Source organism: Panthera pardus, unplaced genomic scaffold (genome assembly GCF_024362965.1).
Source record: "Panthera pardus isolate Hobbes unplaced genomic scaffold, ASM2436296v1 HiC_scaffold_27, whole genome shotgun sequence".
Classification (NCBI taxonomy): Eukaryota; Metazoa; Chordata; class Mammalia; order Carnivora; family Felidae; genus Panthera; species Panthera pardus.
Genome location: NW_026526843.1, coordinates 109965227 through 109981434, shown reverse-complemented (window position 1 = coordinate 109981434; position 16208 = coordinate 109965227). Strand labels below are relative to the sequence as shown.

At 43.3% G+C, this 16208-nt stretch overlaps 1 protein-coding gene across 8 annotated transcripts in view; it reads right to left on the bottom strand.

Annotated features, from left to right (window-relative positions):
• The window catches only part of PHKA2 (phosphorylase kinase regulatory subunit alpha 2), a 70823-nt gene that overhangs the window by 43884 nt on the left and 10731 nt on the right, over positions 1-16208 (bottom strand). For all 8 annotated transcript variants that reach the window (XM_053891791.1, XM_053891790.1, XM_053891792.1 and 5 more), the window contains exons 3-4: positions 4162-4320; positions 1076-1123 (exon numbers count right to left, since the gene is read on the bottom strand). In XM_053891791.1, the coding sequence (XP_053747766.1) occupies positions 1076-1123; positions 4162-4320 (207 nt within the window). The remainder of the gene's footprint in view (positions 1-1075; positions 1124-4161; positions 4321-16208) is intronic.

The following is a 16208-nucleotide window of genomic DNA, read 5'->3' as shown; positions in this document are numbered from 1 at the left end:
TTAGTTCTAGACCTCTTAGCAGCTACCTCTGGGAGCCAGAGGGATGGAAGGCAGCACATGATCCCTAGTGAGCACCACACAGAGGGGCTGTGTGGGGGACTCTTCCCGTCCGCACCAGAAGGGGCCCGGCCCAGTGGGATTTTAACAAGCTCTGCAGGGCGACGGGTCAAGCCAAAGGGTTTCTTTGTCTGCATATGCCCGGCATGAGCTGTGACACACGGGAGGCACTCAGTAAGAGAGAGAGGGAACAAAGAGGCCCCGTTTAAACTTCAACTTCTTGTTTCCTTATGTCCAAAGGAAAGGGCAACTAGGTCTTCGAAGACTAACCGGGCATATGCTGATGAAGGGCGGGGACAGTATCATTCATCTCGGAATGTGTGCAGATCCCAGCAGGATGTTCTGCACACAGTACAAGCTCAATGAATTGTTTTATTTACTCCTCGCTGAAAATACCAGTAAACAGTAATGTCAAGTTTTAAAAACTCAAGCATTTCAACTCAAATGAAAGGAAACCCTTTTATAAACTCAACAAAATAAACAGTGCTACGTGGCTGTCTGGGAGTGGCTTTAAAAAACAATGATATCTGGGGCGCCTGAGCAGCTCAGTCGGTTAAGTGTCCGACTCTTGATTCTGGCTCAGGTCATGATCTCATGGTTCATGGGATCGAGCCCCATGTGAGCTCTGCACTGACAGCGCAGAACCTGCTTAGGATTCTCTCTCCCTCTCTCTCTCTCTCTCTGCCCCTTCCCTGCCCATGCTCTCTCTCTCTCTCTCTCAAAATAAATAAGTCAACACTGAAAATAAATAAATAACAATGGTCTCTGCCCCATTTAAAAAAAGGGCATGTTCTCCTTTTACACAAGTAACTCTTCAAAAGAGATTCTGAGTAACGGGGTCCTGAGCCTGGGTCCTTATTGAAGATAATTTAAAAGGACAAAGAACGTAAAATATTTCCTGTTTCTCTTCCACTTGAGAAGAAAAGCTCAAGACGCTTTAGGGATGTTAGCTGTCACCATGTAAATGATAAATACCCACTGAGATGACCTGAAAACACATTTGCCATTTTTTGCCTACCTGTCTCATCATGCACTGGAGAAGACCCCGCATCAGTTTCACCACGTTCTGCGGAAATAAAGCGGGATGAGTGACGAGGCCAGCTTCCCTGCTCCATGAAAACCACCTCCTTACCACGTGGTCGGTAACCAGGGCTGCCTGGAGACCTCCCTGAGAAGGCACATCCTGAGCATATACACGTCTTCCGATTGTTTCGATTACCTCCAATCCATCACAAACAAAGAAAATCTGGATGCAGCGACTTATCTCAAATAAAGGGGTTGGACCACATGGCACCTCCAGTTCTGAAATCCACTGGTGTTTTAGCGAGACAATTTTTATAAGCCTAGTACCCTGATGTTTAATTCTGATGTCACAATTCTTAGTAATTCATTTTTGTCATGCTAAAGATGAATTAAGTCCACCATCCTGCCCCAAAGTAATGACACTTTGCCAAAAGAGCCATTTGTGACACCATCACTGGACTATTGAGTAAAGTTCTTACAAAATGCAAGTAGCCGCCAAGGTTACTCAATAATACGTATCGCAACCAACTATTGTAATTATTATTATAAATAATAACAATAGTACGATGATAATCAGACATTCTGCCCAGGAGCTGTATAAAACACTTTACCTGGGTTCTGTGTAATTCTCGCAAACAACCTTACGAGGTGAGTGTCATTATTACCCCACTTTATAGATGAGGAACCTGAGGCTGAGAAAGATGAGGCGACATTGCTAAAGTCACGCAGCTGGCAGGCGTTTGAGCTCTTAGTCAATACGTTATGTTGCCTCCCACTTCCTTCACAATTCAGGCCCATCGAAAGACTGCTCTTAATAGGTCCTATGAGAAACACCATAAAATGAATTCACAAGTGGCTACAGAATGGGACAGTTTGTAGGTCGAAGTAGACTGGCTGGAAGAAGCTCCCACCCAGGACCACGAGCATCTCCTGTCTTGCAGAATGTACGTGGTTTGCCGAGGAGGAATGTAGTAAAGGCCATGAAAGTTAATTACCAGAGAAAAGTCTGGAGTGAATTATCCTTCAGATCCTTCTGCCTCTAAAATCCTAGGATTCTAGAATACGATTTCACTTTAGGTCATAAACTCTTTTGAGGCAGAAAATGTTACCTCACGATAAGGTTATAACTAACATTGCTATAATTAACATTTCCTACTGTGTACAGCGTGACCATTTGTCAACTGACTTCCCCTCAAGTAAAGAAAACTTATTTTCCATTATGAAGAGGCACAGTGGTTCCCAACTGGGTGGCCATTCCCATCCTCCAGGGGTGAGGGAACATCTGGAAATGTGGGGCCAGGAGCATTTTTACCGTCACCAAGGTAAAGATGGGGACTACCGGCATTTAGTGCATAGGGCAAGGAGCCTAAGTGTCCTGCCACGCATGGGCTAGTCTCACACAATGAACGACTGTGCTTCCCAAGCTCCAAGCGCAATAGCATCCCTGCTTCGGATCACGGGAAGATCCCATGTTATCTTCCATAATCAAGGGAAACGTCTCTCTTTAGTTGTCAACCACATTCATCAAAACAACGTGCCCTATTCGTGCCTCGCTATCGTCCGTCACAGAGCAGCAAATCCAGTCAACTCTAGCCTGTGTCAGAAAATGCTTACAGAGGGGGCGCCTGGGTGGCTCAGTCGGTTAGGCGTCCGACTTCGGCTTGGGTCACGATCTCGCCTTTCATGAGTCCGAGCCCCGCGTCGGGCTCTGCGCTGACAGCTCGGAGCCCGCTTCAGATCCTCTGTCTCCCTCTCTCTTTGCCCCTCCCCTGCTCACACCCTGTCTCGCAAAAATGAATAAACATTAAAAAAAAAAAATTAAGAAGAAAAGAAAACGCTTACAGAGGAGAGGTACACGGTGTGTGTGCATGCGTGCACACGTGTGTGTAGACGGGCAGGCTTTACTTTGACTTCGTCTCAAGGGAGGATGGGAAGTTTGATGAACATCCACATTAAATTATTACGCTGCTGAGAACGGCTCACTTATGTGCTAACTATCCAACTTCTTGGGGGAGCACCCAGTGCTTTTGCTATAAGCATCTTTTAAAACTACCTCTTGCTCTACCTCCAAGGCTTGGTGACTGTATCGCCTTACACTCAGCAACATCCAGTCAAATCCAAACCGTCCTTCCCTTGCTCCCACAGACAGGTTTCCTCTCTTAAGTTTCCCTACTGTCGTCAAGGCTGCCCACAACTCCTGCCCACTTCGGTTGCCATCACAAGCACTGATCGGGCTGTAAGAACCCTCCCCGGGTCTGACAATCGGCTGGCTGGGAGGGCCAAGGAGGAACGTACGAATCAAAGATGAATCCAAAAGGTTCTCCTGCTAAGAGAACTATAATTTTCTATGTCAATGCTTTCTGCTTCAACACTGTCACTCCAAATACTCTGAAAATACCTCCCGTGCTCAAGGGCAGAATATTTTCTTACGTACTCAAGGATGGCAAACCTTTGCTTCGGCGGGTACGTCAGTTTCTGATCTGAGAAATCAGTAAGAGGATTTCATAGTGCTGTGATGGTAACACAGGCATGAATATTGGACAACACCAATGTGACTCAAAATTAAAAGGTAACTATAAATTAATAAGACCGCTTTGGAAGGGCTCAAACTAGAAAGGAATTTCTAAGGGAAATTCCGAAAATGTTTCAAGCAGCAGCAATACCGTTTGGAGAAATACCCTTTCAACATGACTACTACAGAGCATACACTCCGGAACGTATATTTCTGGTGTATTCTTTGAAAACAGTCATTATATGAGTGTATAATGGCACTGTGTATGTAAGTATATGTAAAATGGACAGAGCATGTGAGAGAGACATGTAGCTGGTTAGAAATGTGGACGCTTTCTTTTCCTGTTCAGAATAGTATGATTTCTATTGTTTTTAAGGAAGACAAAAAATCTCAAAGAGAAAGACCAATGAGAGGTGGAGGCTACCTAAGCGCCCCCCTAAAATATTCTATAGCAGGAATGGACGGGGCGCGTACACCGAACTGTTCTACACAAACAGCTACCTCCTTGGAGGCTTTTCAGTTCAGGGGAAAGGGGCTGAGCAGCCAACGTGGCTGCCACTCGGCATTACCTGCTCCAGCTCGTAGGCTTTGGCCTTGTCCTCGTCGCGGTCGGCATTCTTGCGGTAGGCCATGCCCAGGCCCCACACGGCCAGAATGCTATAGATGTTATCCCGCACCCAGGCGTCCTTCTGTTCGTGACTGGCTGACAGCAGCCCTGTGACCGGATTCTGTTAGACAAGAGACACAAAATGACTCAGCGCCACCTTCACCCAACTCCTGGCAAACGGACGCCTGCCCTGAGGGGCACGCCGAGGGCCGGGATGAGGAGTAGAAATCGGAGTTCTGGTCCTTCCTTGCTCTGCCACCAACAGCATGGTCTTGTGAGAGAAGTGACGTCACTCCTCTGTGGTTCCCTCATCTATATAATAGAAATATTAGCCTAGAAAGTCTCTAGGGAACCTTCTAACGCTGAAGTTCTTGTGCTTTCAAACCAGATCATACCGTTGAGACAAACAAAACGACCGACCAATAGAAAAAGCCCACGAGAGTCTTACAAATCTGCGCACCACAGTCTTCAGGTCTTCTCCTGCCTGTATGCTTCCACACCAGCTGGGGAGACATTGAACCTGGAGCGAGAGACCCAGATGCGGGGCCCCACTCCACCAGTCCAGCTCTGTATGCCAGGGGAAGCCTCCTACCCTATCCGGGCCTCCAAGGCCTTGTCTGTAATCCAGACATTTCACGTGCCCAAAAAGGACACACTAAGCAACAGGACATCGGAGGTCCTATTTAGCTATGATATTTAAAATTTGTTTTTATGTTTTTTTTGAGAGGGCCAGAGCACGAGCGGGGTGGGGCAGAGAGGGAGGGAGACTCAGAATCCGAAGCGGGCTCCGGGCTCCGAGCCGTCAGCACAGAGCCCGACGCGGGGCTCGAACCCACGCGCCGTGAGATCGTGACCCGAGCCGAAGCCGGACGCTTAACCGACTGAGCCACCCAGGCGCCCCTAGCTATGATATTTAAAAGGGCAGCCGAGTCACTAAAAAGCCAGATCTTCACACACACAAAAGTACACACAATATTCTTAACAGCATTAGTCACAATAACTCAAAAGTGGAGACAACAGATGCCCATCAACTGATGAATGAACAAAATGTAGTCTATACAATGAAATATCATTCAGCGATAAAAAGGAATGAAGCAGCATTCGTATATGCCACAGCATGGGTGAACCTGGCAAACATAATGCTAAGTAAAAAAAAAAAAAGCTGGTCACAAAGGACCACATACTCTCTCATTCCATTTACATGAAACATCCAGAATAGGTTAACCTGTAGAGATAGAAAGATTAGTGGTTGTCTAGGGCGGGGGTGGGGGGCGGGTAGAAGGAAATGGGGTGTGAGTGACTGTTAACAGGTCACTTTCTGGAGCTGATCAAATTGTTCCAAAATTGATCACGGTGATGATGCACGACTCTGTAAATATACTGAAAACCATTACACTGTTTACTTTAAACAGATGAAATGTACGGTAAGTAAATTATATCCCAATAAAGCTATTATTTTTTTTAAAAGCCAGTGCTGGGGCGCCTGGGTGGCGCAGTCGGTTGGGCGTCCAACTTCAGCCAGGTCACGATCTCGCGGTCCGTGAGTTCGAGCCCCGCGTCAGGCTCTGGGCTGATGGCTCAGAGCCTGGAGCCTGTTTCCGATTCTGTGTCTCCCTCTCTCTCTGCCCCTCCCCCGTTCATGCTCTGTCTCTCTCTGTCCCAAAAATAAATGTTGAAAAAAAAAAAATTAAAAAAAAATAAAATAAAATAAAAGCCAGTGCTAATAACTCTGTGCCTAGAAATAAAATGGATAAGATAGAAAAAGAGTGACATAAAGATCAAGCTTTGTTGACCTGTCCTGAAAATATGTAAAGAAATATGTACCTGATAAAATACGTCCAATAAAATACAGAGCCCTGCCAGCTTAAAAAAAATTACTCAAAAGAGAACTAAATTATTTACAAGGAGGCTCACGAAAAAACTGTTGGGTACTTTCAAAGTGATAGTGCCACGGTTATTAGATAAAAGAAAACACTGGCATAGTTCCAAACGGTCCCACATGAGGAATTGAATAGTGGACTTTCTCCTTTAACTAATCTATGCCCTCTTCAAAAGCATCTAAAACTCAACTGAAACCGCCCACAGGGGCAACAGAGTTTTGTATTTTGACACAGCTCCATGGCCAACAATTGTACATCAATCATTTTAAAGAACTGAAGTCTAGAAATGGCTGGGTGAAGGTGTGAGTCTTAGTCCAACATCGGACAACTGGGGTTTTTAAAAAAAAATCCAACAACGTATAACATAAGCAACTTTAACTGTTCTGAGGCCAGTTGGCTAATCCCAGGACGGGAATCATCAGGAGATCCAGAGAAAGAAATCAGCCCCTTCCTCGAATATCCGTCAACTGAGAGTCCACGGAGACAAACAGCCTTCCGATGACACAGCAGTGACCGCCGACACGTAGTGCCAAGTGTGGTTTGGATTATGAAATGTCACTGTCCTGTTAGCTGGAAGTTACTTCTTTGATTCTTTAGTTTGGGCTTACCTGGTGAACTGGATTATTTTATCTCCACCCAGAGCTATTATGTCTGAACCCCTCGTTTCACTACAGGGATGCAGTCTGGGTGTTGAGATCCCCACATTCAAAACTACCTACTCAAACCATGTTAAACTGCGGTGCTACTGCACTCAGTGAAAGGAGTTATGAACAGTAAGTTATGAATTTAGTATTTAAAAAAATTTTTTTAATGTTTATTTATTTTTGAGACAGTGACAGAGCATGAACGGGGGCGGGGCAGAGAGAGAGGGAGACACAGAATCCGAAGCGGGCTCCAGGCTCCGAGCCTGATGAGGGGCTCGAACCCGTGAACCGTGAGATCATGACCCGAGCCAAACATGGACACCTAACGGACTGAGCCGCCCAGCGGCCCCTTGAATTTACTATTATGAACTGAACATTCGTGTCTATTCAGATGCTGAAATCTAATTCCCAACGTGATGCTATTCGGAGGTGGGGCCTTTGGGAGGCGATTAGTGAGGGTAGAGCCCTCACGAATGGCACCTAGTGCCCTTATAGAAGAGGCCAGAATGCCAGCTTGCTCTCTCTGCCACGTGAGGTTGCAACAAGAAGCCGGCTGTCTGCAACCTGGAAGAGGGCCGTCACCAGAACCTGACCATGCCGGCACCCTCGTCTTGGACTTCCCAGCCTCCAGAACTGTGAGAAATAAATTTCTGTTGTTTCAGCTCGCCTGTCTGTGGTATTTCGTTACGGCAGCCCCAGCTAAGACTGGCTTCTTTCTCTAAGTTTATAAAAAATAATGTGCTGCGTTGGAAGACGTGGGAGGTTCCATTTTGATGTAATTCATGAAAACTGAAACGACCACAGATCTGGAGATACTGTGCGATGCCCCGTCTGCTGTCCCTTCTTCTAACCGAGCCAGTGGCTTTGCCTTTGTGCTACTTACTCCCCTCCTTAAACGTGGCTTATGCTGCACCCCTGCATTCTCACTCACTGGTTTCTGTGAACCACCCAACAGGTCCATCCCTTCAGAGCTCTCTCTGGGGTCTTTTACTTGCATTAGCTATCTAAACGGAAGGGGCCTTCATATCTGCTGCAATCTTACAAGCCAAACGCAAACAGCCAAACCGCAGACAACGGGAGGAAAGTGGGCAGAGTTTTTCAGGCTAAGCCAATGGCTTCAGATATGATCATTTTAACCATATGCTGCTTTCCAATCTTTTAAAAATATAATTGTATCTATACCCACACATAGCCTTCAGCGTATTATGTTTAAGAGCAGAGGTGCTGGGAGGCACCTGGGTGGCTCAATCGGTTAAGCATCCGACTCTTAATTTCGGCTCAGGTCATGATCCCACAGCCGTGGGATCGAGCCCCGTGTGGGGCTCTGCACTGAGCGTGGAGCCTGCTTCAGATACTCTCTCTCACTCCGTCTCTCCCTCTGCCCCTCTCCCCAACTTGCGCTCGTGCACGCTCTCTCTCTCTCAAATGGAGAGTGTTGTTGGTGAGAATTAAATGAGTAATCCAAATCAAGCATTTTGGACTGTATCTACCATAAATCAGTGCTCAATAACTGCTAACTATATTATCAACCTATCTGAACAGATTTCATTCACATTACTTCTTTTTCATAGAATTATTTCAGGAAATCCGATGGGGAAGATGGGGATAGTGGTTAGGGGAACAATCTACAAGTCTGCTTAGCGAAACCATCATTATTTTTATTAGGGAAAAAAAAGCCTGGTGCCTTCTTTTATTTTTACAGTAAATATGGCTAGTGGATATATTTATCCCATTGATATGTTTAAGAAAAAAACCCTGGCAACTCTCCACCCTCTCCACCCCCAGGTCTTTGCCTTTCCCCTTCTTTAGCCCTGAATTTTGCTCACTCAAATCAATCTTCCCTGTTTTACTAAACTCTCTGTGTACTTTACCTGTAAGAGTAAATTAACATTAGTGACAAATTCTGTAATAAGTGCCATGACCGCTCGACAACCGTTTCCTGAGGTGACAGGTGTGGGGCCATGAAGGAAGAAGACGGGGCGGACTGCAGACAATGGGGCTATGAGGACAGCCATGAAGAGTCAAGGGTAGTGTCCCAATGTGGAGAAGGCACAGGCCTGAGCCAGGAGACTCAGCACCCCTGCTGTGAGGGAACTGACAATGATACCCTTCAACTCGAGGAGAAGAGGCCTGAGACAATGAGCCCAAAATAAATTGTGTTTCATTGAGCACAAGGGGCCAACAGTTGGGCATCTTGTCCTTCAGTTTCAGTCATCTGATGGCCCCTCTTACCTCTTCCACCACTTCTTCATTTCTAAATTAGAGAAAGTGCCCTTCTTGGCACCTATTTGTGAGAGAAAGGCCTAGAATGAATTGGGCCCAGGGCTTGGCGTCTTATAACACCAAACATTCATTTCTCTTCCATGCCTCATGTCCATCGCTGGTCGACCGTGGTTCTGCTCTGTCTTGTCTTTCTTCTAGGAACCAGGCTACTGGAGCAGCCTATACCCACAACACTGCCCATCCCATGGCAGGGGAGAAGAAAGACAGCGAACCCTGAGCTGCCTCTTCAGGCTGCCAGCCAGAATGGACACATATTACCTCCCCTCTTATCTCATCCATGAAACCAAGTCTCATGGCCATTTCTGAGTTCAACAAGGGAGAGATGTGAAATCCTCCCCTAAGGATGGGAAGCAAATAATTGTGAACTATTATGTGAACAATTATGTAAACAACTATTATGTAAAGAATTGTGAATAATTATGCTGTCATGATGACCTTACCTGCTAGCTGTGGTGGGTTGGGACCCCCACCTTTATAGCCCACTGATAAGTGAATCTGTAGCAATCAGAGATTAACATGGTAACGAGCCATTTGCATTTTGCTTTTTGGCTTATAAAAAAGTCTCTGTCTTTCAAAAATGAATAAATGTTAAAAAAAAGACTGGCTTATAAAAAAGTATTAAATAAATGATAATTCCTACTCTTTAGGACAGGGGTAGGAGGAAAAAGGAATTGAGATATTAATATCAGGTAAGGTCTTTGCTGACTTTACTGCAAAGAATATTACCAGGGATACAGAGGAATATTACATAAAAATGAAAGAGTCAGTTCACCATGAAGACTTAACAATCCTAAATTTGTCTCTACCTAATAAGAAGTAAAGGGATAGACACACAGAGGTCAGAGTCCAGAGTCCAGAAATAGATCCACACAAATATGACAAATTGATTTTTGACAAAAGTCTACAGACAAACGGGGAAAGGACAGTCTTTTTTTTTTTTTAAGATTTTATTTTTAAGTAATCTCTACACCCAACATGTGTCTCAAACTTACAACCCTAAGATCAAAAGTTTCATGATCTACCGACTGAGCCAGCCAGGCACCCCGAAAGGACAGTTATTATTTTAATAAATGGTGTTGGAACACAGAAATACAAAGGGTAATAAAAGAATACTATGAACCATTATGTGCCAACAAATTGGATAACTCAGAATAAATGAATAAATTCCTAGAGGCACACAACTTTCTAAAACTCAATCACACAAACCTCACCATACTCATGGAATGGAAGAATTGTTAAGTTAATTAATTGTTAAAATGTCCATTCTACCCAAAGCAATCTACAGGTTCAATGCAATCCCTATCAAAATACCAATAGCATTTTTCACAAAACTAGAACAAAAAAATCCTAAAATTTGTATAAAACCACAAAAGACCCCAAATAGCCAAAGCAATCTTGAGAAAGAAGAACAAAGCTGGAGGTATCACAACCCCAGCTTTCAACATATACTACAAAGCTATGGTAATGAAAACATTATGGTACTGGCACAAAGACAGACACATAGATCAACAGAACAAAACAGCCAGCCCAGAAATAAACCCATGATTATATAATCAATTAACCTACAACAAAGGAGGTCAGACTATACAATGGACAAAAGACAGTCTCTTCAATAAATGGTTCTGGGAAAACTGGATAGCTATATGCAAAAGAATGGAAATGGGCCCCTTTTTTAGACCATACACAAAAACTAGCTTGAAATGGGTTAAAGACTTAAACCTAAGACCTGAAATCATAAAACTCCTAAAAGAAAACATGAGCAGTAATTACATGGACACTGGACTTAGCAACATATTTATGGATAGGTCTCCTCAGGCAAGGGAAACAAAAGCAAAAATTAACTAATGGGACTACACCAAAGTAAAAAGCTTTTGCACAGTGAAGGAAATCATCAACAAAACAAAAAGGCAACCTACTGAATGGGAGAAGGTATTTGCAAATAATATATCTGATAGAGGGTTTATACCCAAAGTATAACAAGAACCTATACAACTCAATAACAACAACAACAAAAAAGCAAATAATCTGATTTAAAAATGGGCAGAAGATCTGAATAGACATTTTTCCAAAGGAGACATACAAATGGCCAACGGACACATGAAAAGATGCTCAACACCAGTAATCACCAGGGAAACGCAAATCAAAACCATAATGAGATCACCTTAAACCTGTCAGAATGATTAGAATGAAAATGACAAGAAATGGGTGGCATTAGCAAGGATGTGGAGAAAAGGGAACACTTGTGCACTGTTGGTAGGAATGCAAACTAGTGCAGCCACTATGGAAAATAGTACTGAGGTTCCTCAAAAAGATAAAAAATAGAAATACCATACAATCCAGTAATTTCACTACCCAAAGAAAATGAAAACACTTATTAAAAAAGATATATGCACTCCTATGTTTACTGCATCATTATTTACAATAGCCAAGATAAGGAGGCAATCCAAGTTTCCACTGACAAATGAACAGAAAAAGAAGATGTGGTTTATACATACAATGAAATATTCCTTGGCCATAAAAAAGAGTAAGACTGTGCCATTTGTGACATGGATGGACCTAGAGGGTTATGCTAAGAGAAAGACAAGTACCGTATGATTTCACTTATATGTGGAATCTAAAAAACAAAAACAAACAGAAACAGATTCATAAGTACAAAGAACAAACTGGTGGTTGCCAAGGGGCGGGAGGTGGTGAGAGGATGAGTGAAAGAAGTGAAGACGATTAAGAAGGACAAACTTCCGGTTATAAAATAAATAAGTCACAGGGATGAAAAGTACAGCATAGGAAATACAGTCAATAACATTGTAAATAACTTTGTATGACAGCAGATGGTAACTATACTTACTGTGGTGAGCATTTCATAATGTATGTAATTGTCAAATCACTGTACTGTATACCTGAAACTAACATAATACTATATAGGTCAACTACACTTGAATTAAAAAAAATACTCAAAGAAATATTGAAACCACTCAAGGAAAGAATGAGAATAATAAAAACGTGCTATTTTTAAAAATGTGAGTAAACAAAAACAATAAACTTAGATGTCAAAATTGTCGTTAACATGGTTCTAGAGCAAAGCAAATACCGGGCATCCATATGCAAGAAAATGAATCTCAATCTCAATCCTGCATCTCCTACAAGAGTTAACTCAGGGACGCCTGTGTGGTTCAGTCAGTTAAGAGTCTAACTCTTGATTTCAGCTCAGGTCATGATCTCACAGTCATGAGATCAAGCACCGTGTTAGGCTCTGTGCTGAGCGTGGAGCCCGCTAGGGATTCTCTCCCCCATCCTCTCTCTCTGCCTCTCCCCTGCTCACTCTCTCTCTCTCAAAATAAATAAATAAAACATTACAAAAATTAACTCAAAATCACAGATCTCAATGTTAAATGGAAGCCTCTAAAACTTTTATAAGCAAACACAGAAGAAAAACCTTCATGACCTACAGCTGGGCGGAATTAGCCATGATAGTACTAAAAGGAAGATCCATAGAAGAAAAACCGATAAATTGGACTTGAGTAAAATTAAAGACTTTTGCTCTGCGAAGGACACTGTTAAGAGGTAAAAACAAACAAAAACAAGCTACAGACTAGGAGAAACTATTTGCAAGTCACATACTCAACAAGAGAATTGTATTCAGAATATATGAAGAACTCTCAAAACTCAACAGTAAGAAAACAAACAGCCTAATTTAAAAATTGGTAAAAACAAACAAAAAAACTTGGATACTTCACTTAAGAGGACTTGACAGATGACAAATAAGCACATAAAAAGCTCAACATCATTAGCTATTAAATACAAATTAAAACTACTATGAGCTATCACTACATACCTATTAAGATGGCTACAATTAAAAATACTGCCATTACTAAGTGTTGACAGAGACGTAGAGTCACTGGAATCCTCTTATGTTGCTGGTGGGAATGCAAAGTGGTACTGCCGCTCTAGAGAACGGTTTGGCAATTTTTTTTTTTTTAAGCTTATTTATTTTGAGAGAGAGAGAAAAAGAGAGCATGCAGGGGAGAGGCAGAGAGAGAGGAGAGAATCTCAAGCAGGCTCCACACTGCCAGCACAGAGCTCAACGTGGGGCTCGATCTCACAAACCGTGGGATCATGACCTGAACAGAAACCAAGAGTCAGATGCTTAACTGACTGAGCCACCCAGGTGCCCCCAGTTTGACAATTTCCAATAAACTTGAGCACTTACCCTACAACCCAGCAATCCTGTTCCTGAATATTTACCCTAGAGAAACAGAGACCTCTACAAGCATGTGTAAGGCAGCTCAATTCTTAACTACCAAAAACTGGAAACTCAAATGTCCTTCAATAGGTGAATGGATAAACACACTGGGATATATCCCTATAATGAATACTACCTAGGAATGAAAAGAACAAACTATTGATATACAGCAACTTGGATGAATTTCACAGGCCTTATGTTAAGTGAAAGAAGCCGCTCGCAAAGGTTACATACCACATGATTCCACTTATATGACATTCTTGAAAAGACAAAACTATAGCGATAGAGAAGTGATCGGTGGTTTCCAGGGGTTAGGGGTGGGGAGAGGGTGTGACAAAGGGATAGCAGGAGGGAGATCTTTTGGGGTTGAAGGAACTGCTTTGTATCTTGATTATGGTTACGGTTACATGACTCTACACATGTTTTAAAATGCACAGAACTGTACACTAAATATATGGAAAAGGAAATTTATTGTGATTTCTAGCACTTTTTACAAAAATGTTTTATTGTGACATAATTCATATACCATATACTTTACCCATTTAAAGGGTACAATTCAATGGTTTTTGCTATAGTTACAGACTTACAGAAACATCGCAGTTAATTTTAGAATATTTTCATCACTCCAAAATGAAACCCCATACCCATTAAAAGTCATTTCCCATCTGCCCCTGACCTTCAAACTCCCAGGCCTTGGCAACCACTAACCTACTTTCTGTTCCTATAGATTTGCCTGGACATTTTGTATAAACGGCCTCATACCATATGTGATCTCTCATGCCCGGCTTCTTTTAATCAGCATAATGTGTTCCAGGTCTTTCAATGTTATAGAGGTGTCAGTACTCCATGCCTTCTTATTGCAAATAACATTCCGCTGTACAGACATAGTAAATTTTATGTTCCCACTCATTAGTGGATGAACATTTTGGTTTCGGCAAGTGTAGGGGTACAGGGGTAGAGGATGACCAAAGAAAACAGTAGACATGACTTCCTAAGAGTGGTGTGCATGTAGTTGAAAAAACACATATTCAACATTGTAAGTATCTACTTGAAAAATGAAAAAATTGAAAGCTAAAGCCTTCATACAAGCTCAAGAAAGAACACTTACACAATCTTGGCTGGTGGCAATACAAAGATGATTCTCAGAGCAAGCAGGAAATGGAGATTTTAACAACAGAAGAGAACAGAGATGTTGAAACGGTGATAGTTACTGCCCTTAGAGGATGTGTAGAGGGGACAGGAGAGACAGGTAAGGGCTGCAAAGTAGATGCTGAGCCAGTACTGGACCAGGAGAATGCTTATGGACTTGGGCAACTGGTCGAAACAAACTAGAAAGAATTCAACAAGAATTTATTTATTGGGCTCATATGCTTAATAAATGTTTGCTGAACTAATTTTATTAGCCAACACTCCCACACATTCGAGTCGACTCAGTTCCCTTTACACATACATTCCTGCCCCAGGGGCCCCAACACATCTTTAACAGAACCTCTTCTCTCTTTTCCAAATCACCCCCTCCTTCCCAACTCCAGCAGCTACCCTGTGACACTGACATTATCCGGTCCCAACACTTAGGTGCAAGAAATTTCAACCATACAACAATGACTACAAGTTTTAACAGTAACCTACCAACAGCATATGAGTGGATACCAAAAAAGCCAATGCTGTGTTAATGGAAGCAAAGTTTTCAGATGAGAGAAATGAGAGTCTCACTAAACTGCCAGCCTCACGGAGCACATCTAGCATATTTAGTCACTGCCAAACACCATGTTTTATTCATTTAAAAATTTTTTAATGTTTTTAATTTATTTCTGAGAGTGAGAGTGGGGGAGGGACAGAAGGAGAGGTGGACAGACGATCTGAAGCAGGCTCTGTGCTGACAGAAGTAAGCCCGATGCGGGGCTCAAACTCATTAACTCTGAGATCATGACCTGAGCTGATGTCAGACGTTCAACCAACTGAACTACCCAGACGCCCCCAAACACCGTATTTTACAGGGGACGTTCACCGCCTAGAATGTCCCCAGAGGGTGATTAGGGCTATGAATAGGCTGAAAGCCAAATCTCATGGGAACAGGGGAAGATTGTGGGTATTTAGAGAAGGCTTAATGGAGAGCAAGTTAGCATCTTCAAAGAGCTGAGAGGCTGTCTTGTGAAAGAGGGATTCAATTTTCTCAGTTACTAAAACTCAAGTCAGATTTCAACTCAATACAAGAACTTCCTAACATTTAGAATTTTCCAAAGAGAATGGACAGGATTGTAGGTAATGCGGTCTCAGTCTGGCATTATTTGGGCAGAAGGAGCCTGAGCGCCAACCCCCACCCCCACCGCCCACACACACACACGCCCTCCCCCCCCCCCCCCCCAGGAGGTGTAGTGTATAACGTAGTGGTTAAGGGCATGGGCCCTACTCTACATAAGATACAGCTGGGTTCAAATTTCTGTCCTGACACTTACCTGCTATGTGATCTTGGGCAAATTACTTAACTTCTCCGGGCCTCGATTTCTCTCTCTATAAAAAAGAGGATTCAAAGCAGATTGGAGAGCATGGGTCTCCCTGGGCCCTTCGCTTGATCCCTACCCTAATGGAAACACTGTTGTCTCTGCCTCTCTAGCACCCGTTCTGCTTTTTCTGGTAAAGGCCTATTATTTCCCCTACTCTGATTCAGTGTGATTCTGGTGGGGCTGACCCATCACTGCCTGCCCCCTGGCCCCAGCCCCAGCTTCAGGGAAGGACATGGGATCCCAGGCCTGGCCAATCTAGGCACAGTTCACGGAGGAGCACACAACCCAAGCTGGATCAGCTGAGAGCCATTCTCGTCAGGACTTGTGCTGGAGCCACTATAAAAAAGCTTTCTTTTTGCAGAGGCCACCACTCTAAAAGGATACAACCTGGAGCTGCCAAGCGGGCACCGCTGCGACCATGTGGGATGAGCCCGCCAGAGAATAAAGTCCACTCCAAG